This window comes from Monodon monoceros, unplaced genomic scaffold, assembly GCF_005190385.1.
Source record: "Monodon monoceros isolate NGI ecotype Baffin Bay Population unplaced genomic scaffold, NGI_Narwhal_1 Super_Scaffold_18, whole genome shotgun sequence".
NCBI classification, from domain to species: Eukaryota; Metazoa; Chordata; class Mammalia; order Artiodactyla; family Monodontidae; genus Monodon; species Monodon monoceros.
Genome location: NW_021703774.1, coordinates 135179379 through 135198923, shown reverse-complemented (window position 1 = coordinate 135198923; position 19545 = coordinate 135179379). Strand labels below are relative to the sequence as shown.

General features: G+C 38.3%; 1 protein-coding gene across 6 annotated transcripts in view; it reads right to left on the bottom strand.

Annotated features, from left to right (window-relative positions):
• The window catches only part of USP24 (ubiquitin specific peptidase 24), a 150876-nt gene that overhangs the window by 37388 nt on the left and 93943 nt on the right, over positions 1–19545 (bottom strand). For all 6 annotated transcript variants that reach the window (XM_029229986.1, XM_029229991.1, XM_029229988.1 and 3 more), the window contains 8 exons: positions 18567–18722; positions 16356–16426; positions 15512–15672; positions 9070–9131; positions 6689–6880; positions 5380–5497; positions 2986–3130; positions 555–674 (listed from right to left, as the gene is read on the bottom strand). In XM_029229986.1, the coding sequence (XP_029085819.1) occupies positions 555–674; positions 2986–3130; positions 5380–5497; positions 6689–6880; positions 9070–9131; positions 15512–15672; positions 16356–16426; positions 18567–18722 (1025 nt within the window). The remainder of the gene's footprint in view (positions 1–554; positions 675–2985; positions 3131–5379; positions 5498–6688; positions 6881–9069; positions 9132–15511; positions 15673–16355; positions 16427–18566; positions 18723–19545) is intronic.

The following is a 19545-nucleotide window of genomic DNA, read 5'->3' as shown; positions in this document are numbered from 1 at the left end:
TGTATGTTTGTACATGGCTATAACTCTGCATATGTTTAGCTTCAACGCTTCCTAGCTGGTGTAATCATGAATAAATCATCTCTTTGAGCTTCTGTCCGATTATGAAAAACCGGAACTAGTAATGCCAGGATCTCTATAAGAAATAAGTGTGACATGATGACACACAGAATATTCTCAAAACTATTTCATAGCTTTGCTATATCACAAGCTACTAATAGATTATTACAGAATGCTAACGATAGAGTCTAAATATTTCTAAAATACCAAAAGTGTTAGTAGCTTTATGGAATACAATTTGAGAATAATTGAGGAGTTCAAAAATCACATTAAGTCAAATCCATCTGTCAAACAGGCAGCATATTACCTCAGCAGATATACAAAAGTATGTGACTATGAACAATGTCATCTATACAGATTTCAGAAGCTACTAGAGAATCTCTAATTATGTCCAGTTTAGTAAACCCCAAAATGCAATATATGACTATGGAACAGTTCTCAGGCAATGTACACATACATCATTTATGATACTAAACAGGAAAGAGGAAGAAAATCACCTCCGGGAGACCAGGTTGCATATACAGCTGTTGGAAGACTGCATTCATGTAACATGTAGCGCCACCATTCCTCAGTCCCACAAACCCTGAGCTGGACCTGCTATCCACTGGGGGAAGGTACTAGGAAAGAGAGGAGCAGAAATAGAGAGAGAGAATTAGTATCTCTGCCACCAGCACATTTCCTTACAGCTTTATGGGATGTCTGAGAGGAAAAGAGAGATACAGATTTATCCATTCAGTGTGTTACGAGTTATGTAGCAAACCTATGTTCATGAAGTACCTCTGCAGATGCAATACAAATCTAAAACTACTATCTCAATGTTTCCTTTTAGTTCCTAAAGCACCTCACATATATACGAAGCATGTACCTATACATCCACTATGTAGTCTTGCATTTAGTCACTTGATTGTCATTCGACAAACATTTCTTAAGAGCACAATGTGCCAGGCATTGTGCCAGAGACATGAGAGAGAGCAGAAATGTATTTAGTGCTTGATCTCAAGGAGCTTACATTATAGTAGGGTATATATTAATTAAGTAGAAGTACTGATATATATTTACAAACTGAGGTAGTAATCTGAAAAGTAGGAAGGGTTCTATGAAGTGTTTACTATAAGAATTCTAATCTGTCTGGATAGTCAAGGAAGGCTCATATTCCTTCCCTTCCTTAGTTTTTTTTTTTTTTTTTTTTTTGCAGTACGTGGGCCTCTCACTGTTGTGGCCTCTCCCGTTGTGGAGCACAGGCTCCGGACGCACAGGCTCAGCGGCCATGGTTCACGGGCCCAGCCGCTCCGCGGCATGTGGGATCTTCCTGGACCAGGGCATGAACCCACGTCCCCTGCATCGGCAGGCGGACTCTCAACCACTGTGCCACCAGGGAAGCCCCTTCCCTTCCTTTTTTGAGAAGGTAATATTCTTCTATTGAACTTCCTCTAATAAGCACGCCATTAAGTATGTATGTAAACACCCTAGCATTTCACTTAAGGATGATCTGTAACAATGTAGGTTCCAGGACAGTATTTTTCTAGGTAGAAATCATCTAGAAAAGGCATCTTGGTTACAAGTTCAACATGGCACTTCAATGGATACTGTAATGACACACTCTGAAATGCTATTACAGCAGAATCTTGGTTCTAATCCTATGACCAGAATCATGTTACCTGCATATATCAAGTACGTGTAACCATGTAATAACTAACCAATTGACAAAACCCTGGAGGTCTTCTGGACTGAAAGGAATTGCTAAATATCACATAGTTTTCATTAACATTCAACATGCACTTAGAGCAGCGTGATTTCTAAGATCTAATTAACAGTGTAATTTATTTGTAGTCCAAAGCACAGACTAAAAAAAAAAGTATAAAATAAGAAAAACTGGTTCGTAACAGTGCTAAAAATGTAAGTATTTATATGACAAATATTTTCACTATGCTGATATAATCCCTGACTTATTAAAATAAGATTGTCATTTTAATCTGATTATTAAATAAATGCATGTAAAACTTAAAGCATAGCATAAAGTAAGCATTATAAACGAAACAGTTCATACCAAAATAGTTCCCAATTTATGCATTCACATTCCACTTTGCAAGTGCTCTTTCCTCTACTTAGAACACCTGTTCTCACTTCTTTTCCTGCCTAACTTGTATGTTCCATAGTACTCAGCTCAGGCATCCAAAGGGATGAGACTGCCTCTTTATGACGTTAGTGGAGAATGCTTTAAAAGTGTCCTCCCACTCCTGGTCTGATATTCCAGGGCACCTGCAGCTCGCTTCCCTCTTGCAGATCCCGACATACACAAAGCTGTCCATGGCTTCTCATGTATGGAATGACCTTCCCACCTTGCTTCAATTGGCTCATCACTCTTAAGGGCTCTATTTTAAATTCCATCATTTCTAAGAAGCTTTCTAAAACACCACCATCTGGTGTTGAAGTGCCTCTCTGTTAGTAGAGCATTCAGGACATACCTCAATCTTAGTGCTGGGTTCTATCTTCATTTCTGAGCTCCAAAAGCCAACAACACCTTAGCGCATAGTAAACTCAATAAATCTTAGTTGAATTTAAGTGAACATAGACTATACTGTGACAGAACCAATGTTTTCTGGAATTTGTAGCTCTAGTGCCTGGCACTGTGCCATGCATAGTTCCTCAAAAAATAGATTCAAATGCTACTTTTTACTGCGAGTAATTATCAACTGACTTGAAAATCTCTCCTCTTCTTTAATCAAAAGGGTACCATTTAGTAATATATTACAGTGTATTAGTGTAATACACTATAGATTATAGTTGATTTGAGTACGTGAATTTGATAAGCAAAAGAATAACACTGACTTTCTTTGTGACTAGGATAATGCAAACATAGTTTTAAAATACTATGTTTAAGAGAGCATTCTAAAAAAAATTAAGTGCATTGAGGTCTAGAAAACTTACATCAAACTCCTTGGTAAGAGCAGGATCAGGTTGATGATGCATAGAAAGTAGTTCTTTTGTAATAATCTGAAGATTTGAAGGTGAGCTATCAGCCAGCATTACAAGGACTTCGTAGGCTGCCAATCGGCTATTCACTGTACTACATCTAAAAACAAACGACACGAGTCAATTTCAACAGTGAATACTTTACTTACGTCGCTCATTAAACTAAATCAACATTTGAAATGAAAATATAAGAGCTGCAATTCCTAAAACAGGGTTAAGTCAGGTCTGATGGCACAACCTAGTAATCTAGTGGGAGGTGCTTACTTAACAAAGGAAGAGACCATGAATACAGGCGGGATGATTATGGTTTGGAGCTAAGTATCTTCTTGGCCTGATGATAAAGTAGCAAATCTTTCAATTATGACTCCAGATTATTATCTAAGGGATGGATCAGCAAGAATAGAGAACAGAGAGTCTGAAAACTTTACCAAAAACACAACATGGAAATAACTATCTTTCAATTAAAGTAGGTAGAAAGAAAGGTTTTTGTAGATACTGCCCTGAAATTCAAATATCTACATGGCAGAAAGCTATACAAATCAGAACAGATGCCCATAAACATTTGCTGTGCACCTGCAGATAAAAAAATTCTTCAAGGACACTAATCAACTTTCTATCTATGAAAACGTGGAGACAGAAATAGTTTGCCAAGTCAATTTGTTTAAAGTGACAATGAGAGATAACTAGCAAGCATTCTGCAGGACACCGAAGGCTTCTTTGCTGCTCACCTTTAGCAGAAATCATTTAGGGGATGGACAGTAATTTCTCACAGTCACCTAAGCCAACCTTGCATTTGTTAGGAGATCACAGGTTAGGAAGGATACACAGAAAAGAGGACATCCAACCTTTGAGAGAAACACTTATGGAGTGGAGTGTGGGAGATGTGTTTAAGAGGGGGTTGAAGGGCATGGAGATCAGAACTGCATCAGGCACTGAGGACAAGAGCCATGGAGCTGGCACTGTCCTTTGCTTCTTACCTGCATTGCTGGGTTGCAAGGGACAGGTAAAGAATGAATAGAAGGTACCATATATACAGGTTAAACATTAAGAAGTTCTTTTGTTGGTGTGATATAAGAATAGCATTACTTGTGAAAAGACTTTCTGTGTATTTTAAATCTCTTTCTGGCTTTCGTGTTTAGGTGGGAAAAGGCTGGGAGTCACTGTGATAAATGAACACCATTCAGTACACTGGATGAAACAAAATGTTTCCTTTTCTATTCAAGGCACTGTATATGAGTAAAAAAAAACACAACTCCTCGTTGACGGATGTATTACTTTTAATAATTACAAATGGAAGAATTCATGAAAAAAATTTCAGTAAAACTGCTGAAAATTTATTTTCTCTGTTCACTGAAAACTGAAATACTCATGTGTTTCTACTGCTTTAATAAAAGACTCCCGCAGAGCTAGCACCAAATCTTCCAGAACAAGACTGGGGCAGAGGTAAGGATGGGAGTGACAGTGTGAGGGACACCCCAAGAGTTTTAATGAAGGTTTACTACCTAAAACAGGTTTTGCTAATAAGGAATCTCTAGATAGAGAAATATTCACACATGGTAAGATACCTCTTAAGATTCCATAAAATACTGCTTATTATGCCTTGCCCATTTCAATAACCACTGAAATTGTATGGGAATTTTTTTCACTGGTTAAATACCAAATCCTCAGTTTCTTCAGGATTACTCAATTAACTCTGGTTTTCGTGAGAAAAGAATGAGGTTAAGTTAGATTCAGAGTAAATAAGATGGCAGCTTGTAGCTGCCTCTTCCTATTTCTAAGAGTACAAACATCACCCACGAAGGGTCAACATTACAAAAGATCTTTCATCTTTCTACCCATAAAAACTAATATAAAATTTGACTCTAAAATTACCACTAATTACCACTAATTATCACCGCTAGTGATTTACCGCTAATAAATCACTAGCAGTTTTAATTATAAGGACACAGTCAATGCTCAGCAAATCACAAGGTTCATGCACTAAAGCACCTATGCTTTTCTCCTAGCAGAAAGAAACCCTCAAGACTCAGAGCCTGTTTATCTTTACTTCGGAAGCAATTCTTACAACCTCCGTTTCTCCTGGAATTTGTTACTGACCAAGTTAACCACATTATTACTTATTCTTCCATCTTGATGATAATAATAGTACCAGCTCAGCAATCACTATGTGCCAGGCAGGCTTTATCCTAGGCCCCCTTACATGCATTTCTTTATACAGTGGATAATGTCTTACAAGCTACACACACTCACACGACGGAAGACAAACTCCAAGTTAAGAAAATCTTTTTTGGACTAAAGTTTCGAATTAGAATTTTTACCAAAACTGAACACAACGTGCATTTTCCATACTTTGGATGAAAGTCCTGTTGACTGATGGCGGCACTGCCAGCTGGAGAATGACTATTTAAAATAATTCTAGAAGCTCGGAAAAGGAAGTCATCTAATAATGGTTTAATGAGTGATGAACCTGGAATAGAGCATAATATTCATGTTGAGGATGAACACATATTTTAATTCAAAGATCTTGTCTTGCACTTTCATATCAGAGCAGCAAAGGCACCTGAGGCCACCCAAAGGCAAGGCATTCAATTTAACTTGACGCTCATTTTTTGAGCTCTTATAATACATGGCAAAGATCTGTGGGGCAGAGGAGTGGGGATGGGTGGGAGAGTCGGGACAGGATGCAAAGATAGACAAGCGAAGGAACCTTCCTTTATGAGCTTAAAATAGAGTGAAAGGAGTTAAACTTTCACTTTAGAAACACAAATGCCAAGAACATCACAAGGCAGACGGTTTGAGTGAATAATTAACTTTTACTTTGGGCATAGGGGAATCCAAATAAAAGTTTTTAAAACTTTAAAAATCTTTAGGTAAAAATGATGTGCCCGGGCTTCCCAGTTGGTACAGTGGTTGAGAGTCCGCCTGCCGATGCAGGCGACGCGGGTTCGTGCCCCGGTCCGGGAAGATCCCACATGCCGCGGAGCGGCTGGGCCCGTGAGCCATGGCCGCTGGGCCTGTGCGTCCGGAGCCTGTGCTCCGCAACAGGAGAGGCCACAACAGTGAGAGGCCCACGTACCACACACACAAAAAAATGATGTACCCATCTCACCCTGGTTTAGAATCACTCTTTTCTATGTATCCCCAATAGCCAAGATTTTTCTAGAACTCAGTTTGTGTGATAAAAGTGATAATTAACATTTTGATTTGTCTTCTGAATATAATTTATAATACCAAATATGGTTTTACAAATTATATGTGTATCCCACCATCCAGGGGTGGTGGTTGCGGGCTGCCTCTCCAGACAAGAATTATCCTTAAAAGAGGTAAGACATACAACGGACTGTATTTTATGAAGTATGTAACAGTAAAAAGAGAAGACAAAAACCTACTTTGATTTATAATTTTTATTTGTTGCTAAGTTATGTGAGCCAACTATTTTGAACGCTATAAAATTCTCTATATGGTTTAATGACACAGATAAAATACACCTTAAATTTGTTAGCCACTAAAATTCCAGACAATACCCTACCGTCTGAGGGTCAATTTTCTATGGAACATTTAGCACCTATCTTATTTTCCCAGTTTCACAAAACACTATGGCAAGAAGTGAGAAATAAATGAGGTACTCTATCACATGGTAAGATGAAGTAATAATTACCAAGCATTTCCTTTTCTGCCCCACAGAGTGAAAGAAGGGTCTTGATGAGCCGTAAGTGTCCTGCCAATAAGATGTTGTCCGCTTCACTGGTCTGACATTCAGCTGTGCGATTAGGTTCAAAGTTATCCAGCCAAGTAATCTCATCTTCGAGCATGGTAGCTGGGCTGATTCTTAACTGCTCCATTTCTGAAGCTAAGATGGAAAAACAAAACAGAACGACCTCTCATCCTGAAGAAAGAAGGATTTCCTTTCATGGAGTCAAAATCCTGAATTAAAGTAAGCAGAGACAAGTCTCAATCTTCTACTTCACAGATTAAAAAAAACTGTCATTAATGAACAGCAGCTGCCCACAGGACTAGGAAGGCTCACACACGTCCGTTCCTTCCCTCCCTCCCTCCCTCCCTCTGTCACAAATCACACGGTACTGAGTGCCTCCTCTGTGCAGGTCACGGTGCTGACGCTGGGGGTACAAGATGAAAGGGACACTCCTTGTTCCGAAGAAGCTCCTGTTGGGTGGTGTTAGCAGATGTCCCAGGGAAGAAACCCTTCTAGAGAAGGAAGGGGTCGAGGGGTGAGAGGAGAGCCATCACTCCCACCGTGTTACCTATGCCAAGGGAGGGGGGAGCCCTGTGAGGGAGAGAGGGGTCCGCAGCGCAGCAGCAGAATCCATGTTTCCGGATGATGGGCCAACCTCCAGAGAACCACTCTTTTGTATTATGTATTCCACTTTCCCCTCCAAACAAGGATTGAAAACAAGATTCCATGTTGGAAGCGGGGATTAGGGAGGAGAGCAGGAGTAATCATGCTCTCTTCCCACCGCACTGCAGGCACAGGCAGGCAAGGCCCCACAGAGTGAGGTGGAAAGGGATACTTCAGGCGACACTGTGCATCCTCGTTTCCTCATTTATGAAATGGGGCTAACACCTACGCTGCAGGGTGCTGTGTATACAGTGTCTAGTATAGGCACTGGCATACAGAAAATGCTCCAAAAATGGCAAATATCGCTTGTTTCAAGACATATTCCCTCCCTGCCCTCAACATCCCATTAAGGGATCTTGGATCCCTTACTTATGGCTCAATGGCACAGCAAAGGCCTACACTAATAACTTGTTCATGCATTCTGAGGATGTATGTGTCTCATACAACTCATGAGTCCAGTTCTCAAGCAGCAAAGCAGAATACCCTCTCGAAGTCCAAGCCAGAGAACAAACCTTCGCTGGCTGCTGCCCAACTTAACACTGAAAGCCTAGTTGAAAAATGCAGTACTAGGCTAGGCTGTTAGATGGACATGTAGTCCATCCACTTCTCTAGATAGTACAGGTCTTATCCCTGAATCAAGACACATAGACTATATCATCTCAGGCTCCAACAAAACCAATGTCACTGCCCTGCTCAGAGCACCACGTCCTCAGCTTTTGAGAGACACTTATGAAACCCAGGAAGGCATCTGCCTTAGAGATGCTGGTGAGGCTTCTTAGTCACTGTCTTTATGTGTCCATTACATGAAGGCCTTTGCGTGAAGTTTCTTTTAGGTTTGAGTGCTGGGGAAAAGATCTGTTTCTTTTGAGAAGCCATTCTGTTTCTTCCTCTAGGGTACTGAGAACAAACAAACAAATGAGGTTTCCTTTTTACCTTGGTCCTCCTCAAAACCTCATTCTGACTGTGTGGGGCTTTTCAGCCTGCACATACACAAGGTTTTTGTTTTTTTTTTTACCTCCTGGTCTTGACATTCTTTTCCAATTAACATTTTTGTTGATCCCGACTTTCATTTTATTTATTTCCTATAGGCAGAAGCAAATCTTTCCTATAAACTTTGTGTAAAGAACAAGGAATAAACTAACGAACTCTTGACTGGAACAACTGAAATTTGCATAGAGGACTCCAACAAACCTTTGCATTATATAAGAGTAAGTACAGATGATTAAAATCTAAACACTCTAACAAAAGAGTTTGTAACAATGATATTGCAAACACCTAACACTAAACAATTACCTGACTTCTATCACTCACTTCTATTACTATCAACATATCTCAGCAGATTCCCTCTTTCCTTCAAACCTTCAAAACTGTCAGAATTGACTAAAACGGAAAGACTCTTCTTAATAGTTCTGTATCAGTGTAATTAAAATATGAGCCTTTGACAATTTTTAAAATCAACAAATCTTCTAACACATTAATGGCTGGGTATATAATAGCAGAAGAGATAACTGGTACATGGGTTTACATGCTATTTCCAAGAAAATAAAATTCAACTTCAAACAATAATTTTAATGTTATTTATATCTGAGATACATTAAGTCAGATTTAGAAATGTCTGTCTTTCTTTTCTAGTCCTTCCCAACCCCTCCCCCAACGTAAATCAAAGTTAGACATCTACTTACTTGTCAGATCATCTAATAATTGGCACCTCAGATCAAAATACTCCATGCACTGGGATAACAGTCTAAAAAACAGATTTCAGTTATTAAAAAAAGGCTGATTTGAGAATAAAAAAATATTTTCCTTGTAAGAATAAGTTCATAAAACAACTGAATAAGAGAATTTTCCTAAGCATAAAATAACTACATCAATTCAACTTCAGTATTTTAGCAAGACACACACTAGTGATTTTACTTATACAGATATAGTGTAGGAATAATAGTGTAAAGAGAGAAAACTTACTAAATCTATCACATTATGTAATGATGTACACACTGACTGCATACATAATGCATTGATTAATTTGTTCAAATATCAACTGATACACACTAAGCACCTACTATATGCTTGGAACTGTTTTAGGGGAACAGTGAACAAAGGAGACAGGCAACAGATGAAAAATACATACATATGTCAATTGGTGATAAGTGCTAAGAAGCAAAATAAAGTGGATAAAATAAGAAAAAGGTAAATTCTTTTATCTAGGATGATCAATGAAGCTTTTTCTGCAATTACAGAAGTGAAGAGCACAGGTTTTAAAGTCAGGCGGACCTTACTTTTAATCCTGGCTCCACTACTTACAGCTGGGTGTCCAGGGACAATTTATTTCAGTTGTCTCAGTTTTCTGATTTCTAAAATGCTTACTAGAGCATTAGAAATAAATGTGCACACATATACACAAACATAAAGGGCTCAAGAATGCACTAATGATGAGACTACATAATGAACCAAGAACTACGATTATTAAAAAAGTGGGGATAATAAAACTGCCAAACTCATTTGGCCATTGTGAGGATTAAATGATAAACGTATGCAAAGAATTTAGCATACTGTGTGGCACATAATCAGCCCGTGATAACTGCAATTATCATCACTACTATTATTATGGGAAAATATGTACCAAACTTGGACATTAAAAAGTTGTGAAATGCAATTTTCAAATTATAAAAACACATAATTAAAAGACCCAATATTGTGTAAAATTAAATGCTTTACATTCAAGAGCTTCTCTGAGAGTGTATGTTAAAAAATTCATTTAATGCTTTCTGTTTCTTTCCCAAAGTTTAGAGGAACTTAATAACAAATCAAACTGTTAATGGTTAGTTATGTTAAATAATCTGACTCTTACAACAAGTAGAAGCACAACAGCTTACTACTTAAAAAATGGCTTACACATTTAAACTAAAGAAGCACTGATCTAACTAGTTAATAAAAGGATTATCTGATTTTAGGAAACTTGAGCTAGGAAAAATTGGAATACTAAAGTAAAAAATGTACAAGGGCAAAAAAAGAAGTTTCTATAACTTTTAATCCACATGCCTTTATCAGGGAAAAATCATTCCCTGAAATTCTGGCTTTACATCACTAAAGACTTACTTTTCATGACCAGAAATACACAGCTAATGTCTATCTAATTTAGGTTAAATCTTAACGGTCAACTGCAGGTTTGCAAGTTTTAGTTAAACTAATTGTAAGTTTTAGTTAAATTTTTAAGTTTTATAAATCACTCACAATGATCTCATCTCAGAAACAAGAATCTTAACTTCTTTGTTATTTATGAATTTATAACATTAAAATAGGCTAGATGCTTCAAAATAATATTTAAGTTGAGACTTAGACATGTGGGCCAGGAACCTCCATATATGAGAGTGTGTGAGAAGATAATCAAGGTTGAAACAAACATTGAATCCTGAAATGAAGACTTGCAAACTGATAATATAACTCACTTCAAAAAAATTCTGAAGATTATATAACTTACAATTAGAAAATATAGGTATTTAAAAAAAAAAGTCAGGGACAGATTGGAGAAGAAATCACAAGGAAAATTAGAAAAGATCTTGTGACAGATAAAAATGAAAACACAACATACCAAAAGTTATGGGATGTAGCTTTTGAAAACAGTGCTACTAGGGAAGTTTATTCCTGTATGTGCTTACATTAAAAAGGAAGAATGATCTCAAATCAACCACCTAATTTTACACCTTAAGGAACTAGGAAAAGAAGAACAAATCAAATCTAAAGCTAGTAGAAGGAAGAAAATATTAAGAATTAGAGTGAAGATAAATAGAGAATAGGAAAACGATACACAAAATCTACAAAAGCAAAAGCTGGTTCTTCAAAAAGATTAACAAAATGACTCAAAAAAAGAGAGAAGACTCAAATTAATAAAATCAGAAATGAGTGAGGACACTACTACCAATTTATAAGATAGTATATGAGCAAGTGTACACCAAACAAATTGGATATCCCAGACGAAATGGACAAATTCCTAGAAACATAACACTTTGGAAGATTAAATCAGGAAGAAATAGTGATTGCTTGCTATCACTAGCAAGAAGATTGAATCAATCAAAAACCTCCCAACAAAGAAAAGCCCTGGACCAGATGGCTTCACTGGTGAGTATTACCCAACAGTTAAAGAAGAATCAATACCAACCCTTCTCAAACTCTTTCCAAAAAACTGAAGAGGAGGGTACACTTCCAGCAAACCTAACTCAACAGTACATTTAAAGGATTTAACACCATGAACAAGTGAGACTGATACCCGGAATGCAAGGATGATTCAAAATACGAAAATCAATCAATGAATATACTACATTAACAGAATGAAGGAGAAAAACCCATGATCACCTCAACTGACATAGGTAAAAAAAATTGACAAAATTTAATGCCCTTTCATGATAAAACACTAAACAAACCAGGAGAGTAAGAAAACTACCTCAATCCAATAAAGGCCATATATGAAAGCCCCACAGATACTATCATGCTCAATGGTGAAAGACTGGAAGCTTTCCCCCACCATCAGGAACAAGGATGCCTACTTTCACTACTTCTATTTAACATAGTATTAAAAGTTCTAAGCAGAGCAATTAGGCAAGAGTAAGAAATAAAAGACATCTAAATTGGAAAGACAGAAATAAAATGATCTGTTTGCAGATGACATGATTTTATATATGAAAACCCTAAAGAGTTCACAAAAAAAACTGTTACAATAAACGAATTCAGCAAAGTTACAAAGATAAAAAATCTGTACATAAAAATCAGTTTCATTTCTATATACTAACAATGAACAAAGAATATGAAAAAAGAAAGACAACAATTCCACTTATAATAGCAACAAAAAGAATAAAATACTTAGGAATCAACTAAACCAAGGGAGCAAAAGACTTGTACAGTGAAAACTACAAACAATGCTGAAAGAAATGAAAGAAGACTTAAATAAATCTAAAGATATCTTATGCTTGTGGATCAGAAGACTAAATCTTGTTAAGATGCCAATATCCAAAATGATCTACAGATTCAATGCAATCTCCATTAAAATATCAATGATGTCTTTCACAGAAACAGAAAAACCCATCCTGAAATTCATATGGAATCTCAAGGGGACCCCCAAAGAGCCAAAACAATTCTGAGAGAGAAGAACAAAATTGGAGGACTCACACTTCCTGACCTCAAGCTTACTACAATGCTACAGCAATCAAAACAGGGAGGTACTGGCATAAAGCCAGACATATAGATCAAGGAATAGGAATAAAGAGCTCAGAAATAAACATGTATGCATGCATCTATGTATGTGTGTAAATATATAATATATATATATATTTTTTTTTTTCAAATGATTTTCAACAGAAATGTCAAAACCATTCAGTGGGGAAAGGACAGTCTTCAAAAAAATGGTGCTGAGATAACTGTATATTCACATGGAAAAGAATAAAGTTGGACCCTTACTTCACATCATACACAAAACAACTCAAAGTGGACCAAAAACCTAAATCTCACAGCTAAACCAATAAAACCCTGAAAAAAACCAGGGGAGAAACTTCCTGACATTGGATCTGTCAGTGATTTCTTGGATATGACACCAAAAGCCCAGGCAACAACATAAAACAGAGAAACTGGACTTCATTAAAATTAAATACTTTTTGCACATCACAGGACACTATCAAGGGAGTGAAAGAAATCCCACAGAATGGGAGAAAATGTTTGCAAATCATGTATATGATAAGGGATTAATATCCAAAATATATAAAGAACAACAAAAAACAGACAACCTAACTTAAAAATGAGGAAATGGGGGACTTCCCTGGTGGTCCAGTGGTAAAGAATCCGTCTTCCAATGCAGGGGATGCGGGTTTGATCCCTGGTCAGGGAACTAAGATCCCACATGCCACAGGGCAACTAAGCCCATGTGCCATGAACTACAGAGCCCACGCGCTCTGGAGCCTGCGGGCCACAACTAGAAAGAGAAAACCCGCATGCCACAACTAGAGAGAAGCCTGTGCACCACAACGAAAGATCCCGCATGCTGCAACTAAGACCCAATGCAGCCAAAAAATAAATAAAATAAAAATAAATTTAAAAAAAAATGAGGAAAAGACTTGAATAGACATTTCTCCAAAGAAGATATACAAATGGCCAAATAAGCACAATGAGATACTCAAAATCACTAATCATTAGGGAAATGCAAATCAAAACCCTGAGATGCACATCACACCCATCAGGATAGTTAGTAACAAAAGCAAACAGAAAACAAGTGTTGGCAAGGATGTGGAGAATATGGAACCCTTACACATTGCTGGTGGGAATGTAAAATGGTACAGCCACTGTGGAAACAGTATGGTGGTTCCTCAGAAAAATCAAGCATACAATTGCCATATGACCCAGCATTTCTACTTCTGGGCATATACCCCAAAAAACTGAAAGCAGGACTCAAATTGATATTTGTATACTCATGTTCATAGTGGCATTATTCATACTAGCTAAAAGGTGGAAACCAAATGTCCATCTATGGGTGAATGGATAAACAAAGCATGATATATACATACATTCAGTCTAAATAGAAATGAAACCCTGACCCATGCTGTGACATGGACGAACCCTGAAAATATTATGCTACGTGAAATAAGCTAGACACAAAGGACAAATATTGTATGATTCCACTTTTACGAGGTACCTAGAATAGTCAAATTCATAGAGACAAAGTAGAACGGTGGTTGCCAGTGCCTTGAGGGAGGAGAGAAATGAATGGGGAGTTACTGTTTAATGGGAACAGAGTTTCAGTTTGGGATGACAAAAAAGTTCTGGAAATGGACAGTGGTGGTGATTGCACAATAATGTATATGTACTTAATGTCACTAAGTTATACCCCCAAAATGGTTAAAACGCTAAATTTTATGTTATGCACATTTTGCCGCAGTAAAAAAAAAAAATCTAGCAAATCTGAAAAAAAAAAATCATCTCCATGATTGTCTTTGAACTATCTCTCTTCATTTCCTTTGTCCATTTTTCTATTGGTCTTTTGTGGTTTATAACAGCTCTTCACATATATTAGCAAAACTGGCCTTCTATCTGTCATATACGTTATAAATCTATTTAGTCCGTTTAACTGACTTTTGACTCTACGGCATTTTTTTCCACATAGAAAATTTTAATTTTTATGGAGTCAACTTTATCAGTCTTTTATCTAATGACTTCTTACTGGGTACATAGTTTCAGTTTAGGATGCTAAAAAAGTTTTGGAGATGGATGATGGAGATGGTTGCACAAAACTGTAAATACACTTAATGCCACTGAGCTGTACACTTAAAAATGGTAAAAATGTTAAACATTCCGTTATGTATATGTTACCACACTAAAAAAAAAAAAAAAAAAGCCCAAGTTTGGATGCTTATATGTTAGGGGTTTAGAGTAGTCCTAACGTTTCTTCCCTCTAAGGGCTCTAATTTGTAAAGCATATACATATTGATTTCACAAGTCTCTGTGGCACCTTCTAAGCCCCAGAGCAAGGGCTCGCTGAATTAGAGAAACTGGCTTAAACTTGAGGTCAGTGTGGGATCTCTGATCTCCCAGCCTGGGCCTACACTGGGGCACCCCTACATGCAGGCTTGCCTAAGGAGACAAGATGGGACAGGCAGAATGGATTTACTCAAGTCATTCTCTGAGCCTGGACCTCAAGCCTTCTTCCATGCCCAGGCATGTATAAAATCAAGAAAGCAAGCTAGAAGGATACCCTAGTACCTCTAGACATGGAGTTATGAAGCAGGCTGAGCTAAGAAAGTGAGGTACAAGTGGACATGGGCAGTGCGACCTTTACACAGTGATCTGGCTTGAATCATGCAGCTTCTCAACCACCAGGTGAGTCCTCTTTCTCTCTGGGGTAGGGGGACCAAGAGGAGTGGAGGTGGGAGTTGGGGTGCTTGAGAGGAAGAAAGCCTGGTAATGTTTCTTCTAACTCTTCTGTCCTGAATGGGGAGAAAACCTGAAATGCCCTCTTTCAGGGTACAAATGTTGGAAGAGGAAAGGAGAAAGTCCCTCATCTCAATCATGCACTGTGGACTCTGGGGGAGCAGTACACAAATCATTATTCTCTTTCTGTATGACGTGAACTTTTTCATCTTTACGTACCTCTGATTGACTCCTCGCATAATACTAGTTGGGGACCAGAGAGGCAGCTGAGCAGTGAGAATCACACCTAGGAGAAACTGATTTGGCTTTTGCACATCTGGATGGGCCGAAGTATCTGTCTGACTAAGAGTATACAGTTGATCACAGGCAACACGGCGAATCTGAAATTACATTTTTAGTGGCAAAGGAAGTACATCAACCAACACTTACAGACTGCTTAAAAAATTATTTTCTTCCAAAGTCCACCTGTGAAGGATGCTGTAAGGGTTTGAGTATTTCAATCTTTAATGGTAAAGTTTACATTGAATAAACTAGGGCTAATTTAAAACAAGTGTAGTCTGGGAACTAATTTCCCAAATTATTCTAGTACTGTACTCTCATCAATAGGTTTATAATTTAATGTAAATGAAAATAAGGCAAACACTCTTCTGCAAGTGCCTCAAAGTTAACTTTCAAGGTCATATACAAAAATGAGGATTATAAAATCTAATGAAAGTTCATGGCTTGAGGTTGGGTCTTTCTTGATTTTGACCAACTTGTTAATGCTTAATGCTAGCTGCCTTGGCCAGCTATGGATACTGAACACTGGCTGTAAGATTTTTTTTATAAACAAACACAAGTTAATCATAGCACTAGTCTCTTGACTTTCAGTGAAATATGGAACAGAAAGGAGGGCAACAGTACAATGGTCACTTTGCTTTCAGAGGGCTCTGCGGCCTCTTTGTCTGATTCCCCGAGAGGACTAAACACCATCCCTTCTATACTCCCCACCATGTCACAGGTATCCAGAGAGCCCACGCAGAATAGGACCAAAGGGGCTTTTTATAAAGTAAAAAATCCTTACCTCAGCACTTGGTGATCCAAGTAGAATATCAATGATAAAATCAGCAACACAGGGCAAGTTATAGAAAGATGCTAATAATAAGAATAAAGATAATGGGAGCAGGGGAGGAAAATAAGTTAGGAAATGCATTTTCAAAATTTCAAAAATTTTGAATAATTTCTTAAGCTTAACTATCTTAGAAATCATCTCTTCTTCCACACAGAATCAAATTCAGTGCCTCCACAGCTGCACCCACGTCTCTGAGTCTATCCCACGAGAGCCCAAGGTGCTCAAAAGCAGGACTGTGTCTTGGTCATCTTCACACCCGGACATTTTTCATGATGCCGTGTGCACACCAGTTACAGAATAAATGTCTTGCCTTGATAAAACTGTCAATACTTGTGAACTATAAAATGTACCCCACAATAAACTTACAAATGATAAAAAAGCTTGAAGTTATAATTTTTTCATCTTGATTTGAAAATATCTCTATAATTAAACAATTGCAGGAAAATCGAACTAAAAGTATGGTATACGCTCAAAAGCATTTCATAATGAATTACTTTCATATATAAGCCTTTAAAAGCATTTCTGCTCAAAGTAAATCATTTCTGATATTACTGAACTGTCCCATAAACATCTAACTTTTTCTATATGTTTATCTTGACATCTTATATGATGAGTTTGGATGTTATACTAAATACATAATGATCACCAATTCTATGAACAGGCAGTCTGAATCAGTAGTAATGGTGAAGAATAGGGCTCTGATGTGTTGGTATAATTTTTTAAAGTGGAGCTGTTAAGACCTCATCCCTGAATAAGTATTTATTGAGGGCCTACTACACATCACACAGTGTTTGGGTGCTAAGGATTCAGTAGGGAACAAAATGAACAGAAGTCTCTGTTCTTAACGGAGCTTACCATCTAGTTGGGGAGGGGATAATGACAATAAACACAGTAAGCAGAGAAATTCTATTGTATGCTATAAAGTGACAAGAGATATAGAAAAATAATAAAGAGTTTAGGTGATGGTGGGTGAGAGAAGGGTTGCGATTTCTTTAAAAAAGGCAGAGGAAGAACATACCAGGAATTAGGAACAGGCAGTGCAAGGGTCCCGAGGCAGGAATGTGCCTGAGTGTCAGGGAACAGGCAGGAAGCCAGGGTGGCTGAAGCACGGTGCGTGAGGGGAGAGCGGGAGAAGGTGAAGGCACACAGGTGTCACGGGGGTGGATGGTGTCAGGCCTTAGGAAAGACCTGGCTTTCACTCAGTGTGAACCGAGAGGCCACTGCAAGGTTTTAAACAGAGGAGTGATACAATCTGACTTACAGTTTAGAAGGTCCATTCTGGTTACTGTGTGGAGAATAAACTGCAAGGGTAGAAGCAGGGAGATTAGTCAGGGCACTACTGCTATAATCCAAGTAAGAGATGATGACAGGTCAGAGGGTGCTAACAGCGAAGGTGGTCTAAGGGGTGGAATCTAGATAGAATTTGAAGAAGGATGTGCTGACCGATTAGAAGGGTGTGAAAAAAAGGAATCAAGGATGTCTCCAAGAATAAAACTGCTATCAATTCAGATGGGAAATCTCTTGGGCGTTATGGGCCAGACCAGTAGTTCAGTTCTGGACATGTTAAGTTTGGGAAGTCTATCTGATATCTAAGTGGAGAAGTCAGGGGAGCGGTCCAGGCCGTAGAGTCAAATTTAAGTGTTATCAGCACACAGAGGGAATTTAAGGCTGTGAACGTGGATGTGATTATGTGGCGAGAATGAGTGCAGACAGAGATGAGGGACTGAGCCCTGAGGTGTCTAATGTTAAAAGTATGATTAGCAACAGCCCTAGTTTGCCAAAACCAACAATAAAGACAAAAGGGCAAATCTTAAGTTTCATGATTTTTGATACTGGAGTCATCACCAGTTTAGGAATTGATATATAATTCTACTTCTATAGTTTATGACATACAACTTTGGGTTGTTTTAATTCCTCCACTAGATGGTAAGCTCCCGGAAAGCAGACATACTGCCCTGTAACATCTACTGTGGAACCCTGTATATAGAAGGTGCTCAATAAATACTTGTTCAGAATTTAAGTACTCTAGCACTATTCTTACCTATTCCACATGCCAACTTTCCCCTTTGCCATTTGTATTAACATGACCTTATCTATGAAGGGATAGAAATAATTCCTAACAGAAACCTGGCCTTTTACTAAAAGAGTAAGCCTCCTGCATACCCAGTTGTTGGCTCCGAAGCTGCAAGCACGTAACAAGAAGAGACAAAGCCTCTCCAGCAATCAGTGAGTCTTTGGTGGACACGGACTGTTGTCGCACACAGATGCCTGCGTGCAGGGCTACCGGGTCCCCTTCACTTCCAGAGCTGCAATTGCTTCCTGGAAACAGGCAAGCAGAAGGTTACTGTGGATCCCACAGGACCCCTGAGATTATAATATCCTTTAATGAGTCCCATAATCCTCAAGTGAAAGTAAAGAGTTCAAGAAGACACTTTAGGCTAAGAAACAAGAGAGACTTAGTCACTTGATTTGAACCTCATTGCTTTGTACTTAAAACACATTTGGAACCATTAAAAAATATGTTTATGGGCTTCCCTGGTGGCGCAGTGGTTGAGAGTCCGCCTGCTGATGCAGGGGACATGGGTTCGTGCCCCGGTCCGGGAAGATCCCACATGCCGCGGAGCAGCTGGGCCTGTGAGCCATGGCCGCTGAGCCTGCGCATCCAGAGCCTGTGCTCCGCAACAGGAGAGGCCACAACAGTGAGAGGCCCACGTACCAGAAAAAAAAAAAAAAAAAAAAAAAATGTTTATGAGGCAAAACTAGTTTCAGGTGACAGAAGTAAGAACATTGCAATTTTGGAGGCATGTGGGAGTCCTGGGATATTAGAAATGTTCCTTATCTTGATTTAGATGGGTTACATATATGTAAAAACCCTAAAAATCCTACATATTTGGCATTTCTGCCCTTTACTGTGTGTATGTCATACAGTTTATATATCCACACACATAGATTGAGCAGGGAAACCAAATGAAGCTGAGAAATAAAGCTATTTATAAAGGCCTAACAGAAAATAACAGGCCAAACCAAGAAAACGATTTTTCCAGGTAAAAATTCTAGATGAATTTTTATTACAGCCACAATTATTGGCCTCACTACACTTTTACACTCAGCAAGCTAAAACTCTGCTTGGTTTCTCTATATT